The sequence below is a fragment of the Atta colombica genome, unplaced genomic scaffold (genome assembly GCF_001594045.1).
Source record: "Atta colombica isolate Treedump-2 unplaced genomic scaffold, Acol1.0 scaffold35, whole genome shotgun sequence".
NCBI lineage: Eukaryota > Metazoa > Arthropoda > Insecta > Hymenoptera > Formicidae > Atta > Atta colombica.
In genome coordinates, this window is record NW_017259459.1 from 1,920,535 (window position 1) to 1,929,097 (window position 8,563).

Consider the following 8,563-nt stretch of genomic DNA (forward strand, 5'->3'; position numbering starts at 1 on the left):
TATAGTGAATGATTTAACATAATAACATGATTTTTTGCTAAAAATGAACTGAAGCAACACGATGAGATGGTGCATTGTAATGCAAAAGAAATCAATTGTCTGATATTCGAATTAAATGTACCGAATACTATCTTTATAGAGATGCCTAATTCCTATTCCAATAATCTTATAGAAAATTTTGATTGGTTTATGATGGCTAGCTTCACTTTTTCAATATTTTTTGCGGAAATCGCTGATCTCGCAAGACCTGATCGATTGTCATCATTTATAATGTCAATATCTTTCTACTCTCAAAATGTTCAACTCGTAAACTTATGTACTACTGTGTACGGAATAGACAATCATCCCCATACACAATTTTTATCAATTGAGACATTTCGATAAAAGTTTTACCAAGTTTGAAATAATGTTAGCTCTTTATTCGTAACTCATTTTTCGAAAACTAATAAAACTGTCGCTTAAATTGTCATAACTTAATATCTATTCATCTGAATGTTACAAAATTTTAGCAAATGTAAATTATATAAATGTATTTTTCAAATACAAAATATATACACATTAGAAAGTGTTACGGTTCTTTTTATTTTAAAAAGCTCAATTATTTTTTAAATGGACTTTATATATATAACTGTGCATATGAGTGCGACACGATTTTAATTGTTTTCTATAAACAATAAAAATAAACGACACAATAGTCGGCTGATATTTTGTTTATCAAATGTGCTTTAAGTAAATCGATATTTAACGTTCCCATATATTTATCCTATATATTACGGATGTATTCTTTATTATTAGCTGCTGAACGAAATGATCGAAGCATTCCGCTTATGATATATCCTTACGTATTTTTACATATGTTTCAATTCTCTTCTCTTCGTTAAAATAAAAGAGTTTTACGCGCGCGCATATAATATTTACTTGAAATCACATTCTCATTTTGTATACTGTACGTTGATTTCTTAAAACCTGGTTTCAAGTCTCTCAACGTAAGATTATTTTTAACTTATTCTTTTCTTTTTATTCTTAAAAAAAAGATAATTCTCTATTCTTTTCAAATTCTTAGAAAAAGGATAATTCTTCAAAAAGATAAAGAGTAAATTGAACCGGAAACTTCAATCTAAAGTTAATCTTACATTGATGAAACCGGGCTTAAGTTCCGACAGATATCGAATTATCACATGCTGGAATAAAAAAAAACAATTTCTTATGTTGATTTCAGAATTTTGGGAAGATCATTTTAAATGTCAATATCCAAACGCGCCCCGGACGCCATATAATGTAAATTACACAAGAAATTGCACGAAGAAAGAACGTCTTACCAAACAGAATACAGCTTTCGAAGACCAACTGCAATTTGTTTCCGATGCAGTAATGGCATTCGCTTACGCTTTTCGGTAATTGGAATCTTTTCTGACAGATTAGACCAGTTTTAAAAAATTTTATGTATACCACAAAATTGTAAGAAAAAGGTACTATTCTTTTTCTTTTCAGAGATATGCACACCGATCTGTGCCACGGAAAAGCGGGATTGTGCGATGAAATGAAACCGATTAACGGAACGCTGCTTTTGCAGTACCTGCGCCATGTGGATTTCGAGGGTAAGCTGACAAAGCGTTTTCTTGGAAGTTTTAAAGCGCGAAGATATCTAGTGTGAATAATTGGAATTTATATCGTAAATCGATACATGTTTATCTTTTTGATGCTTTCGCATAGAATAATATTAATGAAAAAGATGATAGGATGTTCCCACTATCGTGATTAGCTACTTATATGTCTCGATCAAGTTTTCATGATACTCATAGGCGATCGAACGACTACGTTTAAGGTCTAAGCGGAGACAAATTCAAATTCGACAAGGATGGAGATGGACCAGCACGGTACAACATCATACATTTCAAGCAAATCGAACCGGGCAAGTACAAGTGGATTCGCGTTGGCAAATACTTGGAAGGCGAACTGCGACTGAACATGTCGGGTAAACTCGTACATTTTCATGTTACGAAACACGCTTGAACGTGTCCATTCTATTCTACAACATCCTATTAAATACAGTACGTTCTATAGTTTCTACATTGTTGTTGTATATGTATTTGTTTTAGAAATCCAATTTAAGCTTGAACATCCTCAGCCACCCGAAAGCGTATGTTCTTTGCCTTGCGAAGTCGGTCAGGCAAAGAAATACGTCGAGGGTGAAAGATGCTGCTGGCATTGCTTTAATTGTACTCCATATCAGGTAACGTGTTTAGATAATTAAGCGCTTGATCTGATTTAATATTTGATTTCTTCATTTTTAAAGAATACAAGTACTATATCCCGAGTTAATAATTCACGAGATAACAGATTTGAAAAGTCAGTATCATATACTGACTTTATTTACTAAAATTTTCGTTACACGTTAAATACGTGTCAAACGAAGATAAAAGATATTTATGCGACTTCTTTATAGTGTGTCCGAATAATTTTATTTTAATGTTTTATACTTCTATCTTTTTTAAATATTTTTCATAGTCACTCATATCGTTGCAACGTAATACGGGAAAAATAATAAGATTCTTTAACGAAGAATAACGAATAATACTTGAACTCAATAAAATGTTTCTCGGAAAAAGAAAAAAAATTGGAACGTTATTGCGAAAAACTGATGAAAAAGAATGTTAACTGAATTATATATAAATGATGTGAATTTGCGAACCGAATTATATTACATAAGAATATCGAATTCAACCGTGTTATATTCTACTCTTCAGAAAAAAGAATTTTATTCTGTTACTCACATAGATACGGCATCCTAAAGATGAGACGCAGTGTATGCAGTGTGAACGAGGTACGCTGCCGGATGAAACACATTCGATGTGTCGGGAAGTTCCAGAGGAATTCCTACGTCCAGAAAGTGGTTGGGCAATAGGTGCAATGTCTTTTTCTGCCACGGGGATGTTGGTAGGTATTTCTACTAGATTAATTTTTCGCAAAATTAATCTTCTAAAATTGAGAGATTTAAAATCCTATATATATATCTCAATTGTATCTCAAATTGCAATAATCATATTATATATTTTATGCCATAGCCGTTTATATATTTGATTTGTGCATATACGTTTTGTGCAAAAAAAAAACAGGTGACATTATTTGTCTGCGGAGTTTTCCTCAAACACAATGATACGCCTGTTGTACGCGCGTCTGGACGAGAACTATCTTATGTTCTTCTCTCGGGAATTCTGCTCTGTTATCTCGTCACATTCACTCTGATATTCAAGCCCACGCACATTGTCTGCGGTATTCAAAGGTAAAAAAAAAAAACCTATAAATCTTTTCGGGTGTATTCCACAAGTTCCGACACGACAGCATTAATCTCTTTGTTCCTGCCAGATTGTTACAGTTACTCCGTAAATTACATTTCTCGTGTACGATCAATGCTACCCAAGTAAGAGTAGCAGTTTTACTAGTTGTTACATGGTTCACGAATCTAATAACTCTCCAACTTATTTTTCTACTTTCTTCTTAATGCAATTTATCATAGTAGTGAGAGTGTAAAAAATTCCCTTAAAACAATATCATGGTGAAAACGGAGTAAAAGTTTAGAGAAAAATAACGTGAAAAAATAAAGAAATCTCTTTGTATATCAAACCAAAATCACTACCAGAAGTACGAATTGTATACAGGAAGCAACTTTTCTTAATTAAATAATTTTTCATTGAACTTTTTGTTAAGAAAAACGGAGATATAATTTCGTCTCTGCTGACAGATTCGCCGCAGGCTTTTGTTTCACGGTAGTATACGCGGCTTTGTTAACGAAGACCAACCGGATCTCAAGAATCTTCAACGCCGGGAGTGCAAAGAGGCCGTCCTTCATATCACCACGATCGCAACTTATTATCTGTTCCGGATTGATCTCCGTGCAAATCTTAATTAACATAGTTTGGATGATTATCGATCCTGCCAGAGCGATGCATCACTATCCTACGATGGAAGACAATCTGCTCGTATGCAACAACTACATAGATACCAGCTATATGATCGCATTTACGTATCCCATAATATTGATAATTGTGTGTACTATCTACGCTATCCTCACGAGAAAAATTCCAGAAGCTTTCAACGAGAGTAAACACATCGGTAAGTTTACTTTTTCATCATGATATCCACTCCTTATTATATTACACATAAGTCATCACATTACACTAGTTATTGTTTACTACATTATTAATTTACACCGCTGTTACGTGCTATTATTTTACAATTGGAAAAAGCTGATAGAATCAATAAAATAACAACAGCACTATTCTTCAAATTTTATATGCGATATGTGTAAATATAATAATAATAATGCATCATAAGAGTATTAAACATTTGTTATAATAAATATAGCTTACAATATATAAAGAAATAATAAACGCAATATTAATCGGATTAAAAATTCAATCATACAATTACAATGCAATTGTATGTAAAAGATGTTTAACATAAAAGATATTATATCTTTCAATTGTATGTGGATAAGTCAATAATAAACCTTTAGATAAATAATAATTAAATTATTAAAAATTTTTAACACTTTAATTATTGAAAATTAAAATTATTTATTTACCATATAATAATGTTTAACGAAAAGAATAAGAAAAGAATAATATTGTTAAGAAATAACATTTCTAATTCAGGTTTAACGATGTATACAACATGCGTCATATGGCTTGCTTTCGTTCCTTTGTACTACGGTACCGGAAGCAACGTTGCATTGAGAATTACCTCAATGTCTGTAACAATCAGTCTTTCTGCATCCGTGACGGTGGTTTGCCTCTTCAGTCCAAAGGTGAAGTTTGACACTTTGAATGTTTATATAGAAACGCTCGCCTTTAAAATGAACGTGATCAAGTATTTAATTATTGTAACTCCTTGTTGAAGTCTCGGATATATTCAGTAGTTATAAATGATGACAAATGATGATCAAGTTAAATTTAAATTAATACAAGCGTGATCTATTTAGAAATTTTAGAATGCTAAAAATTTACATTTGCCTTAATGTTTCTCAAAATATATGTTATAAATGGGACAAGTTTTTAAAAAACGAATTTTAACTTACAATTCTTTTAATGTAAAAAATTGAAGCTGAATTAATTTTTTAATATACAATATCGAATTTTGTTAAATCATTAGACTAATTTTTTAATTTTAATTTAATTTATTATAAAACAATTCATTTATATATGCAGCTGTATATTATTTTAATTCGGCCTGAGAGAAACGTACGTCCAACCGTAAGGGCAGGAAGGCCCAACCCGACGAAAAGTTCGGCGATAACTGCCACAAATGCCTCGAGTATGATAGGACCAGTGACAGCAACGACAGTTTTGACAGCTGCAACTTGCGATCAAAATAAAGCTATCAAGAAACATATCGCGTCCACGATGGACTGCTCTACTCAAAGCGAATGTAAGTACAATCCCCAAGCTCTCTGTTCAATATTTCCACATGAACTTGAATATAATTTTCACGTATTTTTTATTTCTCCATTTACATACTATGTCCCACAAATTATACGCACAGCATCTCTGTATTTTTGTTCGCAGGCTACGAAATGGAAACGAAGGAACGAAAAAACGGGGATTCGCTAACGTGCATTTCGCGATCAACGCAGACAACTATCAATGAGAAAGAATTTGTGGCCGTCGTGACGAGTAATAAAAAATCGCCGGATGTGATCGTGTCCGCGAATAACATGGAATCAATAAATAATACGACAACAACGAAACGAATTAACAACAATGCGAGGATAGGTAATGGACCGCTTTCTCAAAGCGACGTTTCCTTATAGCGGAAGATAGAGCTGTCAACAGAATCACCGGTATTAACTGTTAGTTTAAAACCGATCTCGAAGAATCCCGTTATCGTCTGATTTATTCAACTGTATATATGATAGATCTACGCCAACGTATTTTTCAGCATAACGAGGTAGGCAAAATATTAGTTTTGAAGATTATTTGAAAAAGCAATTAAACACCAGATATCTCTTGTCAGGGTTCGACCGCAAAATAATAACCAGACTCCAAATAAATTGTCGAGTAATACGTACTTAAAATTATTCGTATGATTGGATTAGAGTTAAGTAAATCTGAAGTAGAAGAAATTTATTATACGTATTGTGTGAACGTGCCGAACATCTGTAATCCTTAAGTTTACCCTACGTAAAATGACAAATAAACATAAACGAAGCATAAAAGAAAGAATATTAGAATTAAAGATCGTTTTATTAAATTAATTGTGTAATATAATGTGCGCAACGAAGAAATGTATAATTTATAAGATTATTATAATTTATAATGAATCTCATTTCATCGTACTTACTGTTATTTATAATACAAATACAAAACGTAATTAAATATCAATTTTTCTGGAAAAATCTTTAAAATTATTCTAATAAGAACAAAACTTATTATATAATTTCACTCGTATCTAATAAGTAAAATAGGTAGATATTTAACGGTTTATGCATTTTATTTTGTACCCTTTTATAAAAAAACATTAATATTGATATTATTGACAATTCGACAGACACCAAATATTCTAACATTTCGAAATGCAATATAAAATTTATACATTTTATAATCCATATAATATTCTATTACAAATTTAAAAATTGAATCTTTTTCTTTATTTCAAATTATGACTTAATTTATATTTTCATTAAATTCTTAAACTATTAATCACCTTAAAGATAAGTACTTAAAAAAAAAAACCTCTTGAGATCACTTCAAACTTTCAATATTTTGCTTTATATTTTTATACATTATATATATACATTATATATTAACAATTGCGAAAAAATTCTGTATTTATTATCTCTTTAAATTCACAAAATCTCAATGTCTGCATTATCTCAACATTTCTTGTCATGTAATATGCTATCATAAAAATGTTTAAATATGATTCAATATAAATAAAAAAAAATTATCTTTGAAAAAGAATATCTTCTAATATATTTACGAGGTAAATGTAATTTAAGAATATTTTCATTTATTAGATAATAAATTAATAAATTTAAAAAAAAGAATTAGCATTAAGCATAGTGTTCATATTGCTACATAAGTTACATCTAATCATTGTAAATATATATATTTGTAAACTTAGAGATAAATTTAATGCGCATTTCATGCATCGTTTGATTAAATGAAATGTGAGTGCATTTTAGACGTATAATATATTAGGCTAATACTATAATATTAAATTTATTGTTTAGGAAAATTTTCTGCAAACTATAGGAATTGCTCTTTGTAGAAAGAACATGCGCAAATTGCACAGTATCATAATAGTGCATATTTGATTTTGATTATTATCAAATGTGATTTTTATCATTATCAGAATTCAATTAAATGTATTAGGTGTAGTAAAAAAAAATCCATTATTTTTCTATTCAATTTCATGCAAAAATAATGGATTTCTTTTTACTACACCTAATATTATAAAACAGATTCTTATTGATATGAGAAAGACTGTGTTAATTTTATATAAGATTAGATGTATTCCATTCGCGTTAAACGTTTCTATACACTGTATTAAAAAATCTATTTTATATTTTGCTGTGAAAAACTTTTAACACTGAATTCGATTATTTACAATGGCCATCAATTTATCTGTGATTTATTTGTATATATGTCAAATATAATCAATTGATGCATATTTGTAAATCATTAGATCATATCACTATACATAAAATATCTCAAATTCTTTGCACATACACGAACATTAATATGAGTACAGCTGTGTAAACTGTACTGCGTAAAGATATAATAAATAATATGTTAACATTTTTCTTTTTTTATCAGACTTTGAATATACATAAATAAGTCTGACAATTACAATTTAATACATATTCACATTTGTATCGCGCATGCGCATTCGCTGTATGATTTTTAATTTTAATAAGAAAGATAAAATTTCAGTTTTAATAAAATAACATAAAACTAGAAAACTATTGAAAACGAAAGAATAAAATTTAGCACTCGCGTATTATCGTGTCAAAAGAATATTTCAATGTGTACATTTGTTATACATTGTGCACTTTATTCAAACAATATTTAACATATTCACTGCCTTCGTATCCGAAACCGACTCTCGATGTGATTCCGCTGCTATCACTACATAAAAATAAGTGTTCATTCTTTTAATTTTTTAAATTGGTCTTTTGATGTTATGCATATAACGATTTAGAAATTGAAAAGCATCTGATACGCGGGCAATGGATATGTTAAAATTTATAAAAATTAAAATTATAAATATAAAAGCCAATATGAAGGAAAACATTCCTCGACAAGTATTTACAGTCATATGTACGCATGTATGTATATATATATAAATACATTATAGATAGATAATTGTACATACGCATGTAATAATAATATCGTATATATAAATAAGAATGTGTTGTGTAGCGTTCGCGTAAGGAACCAATTTAATTATAATATCCTTTTGAATTATGACAAAACTGCGTGAGTGATTATGCGACGTATAAATTCCGAATACAATGCACAAGAACGCAATGTCAAAAATAATATATATTATAAATATATAC

The 8,563-nt window shown here is 29.9% G+C and overlaps 1 protein-coding gene across 1 annotated transcript in view; it reads left to right on the forward strand.

Moving 5' to 3' along the window:
* The window catches only part of LOC108690717, an 84,580-nt gene extending 78,379 nt beyond the window's left edge, over positions 1-6,201 (forward strand). The window contains exons 6-15 of the mRNA XM_018198153.1: positions 1,220-1,394; positions 1,492-1,598; positions 1,826-1,975; positions 2,100-2,233; positions 2,779-2,937; positions 3,117-3,283; positions 3,743-4,113; positions 4,656-4,807; positions 5,208-5,427; positions 5,565-6,201. Coding sequence (XP_018053642.1) covers positions 1,220-1,394; positions 1,492-1,598; positions 1,826-1,975; positions 2,100-2,233; positions 2,779-2,937; positions 3,117-3,283; positions 3,743-4,113; positions 4,656-4,807; positions 5,208-5,427; positions 5,565-5,809 — 1,880 coding nt within the window. The 3' untranslated portion in view covers positions 5,810-6,201. The remainder of the gene's footprint in view (positions 1-1,219; positions 1,395-1,491; positions 1,599-1,825; positions 1,976-2,099; positions 2,234-2,778; positions 2,938-3,116; positions 3,284-3,742; positions 4,114-4,655; positions 4,808-5,207; positions 5,428-5,564) is intronic.
* Positions 6,202-8,563: the final 2,362 nt, after the last annotated feature.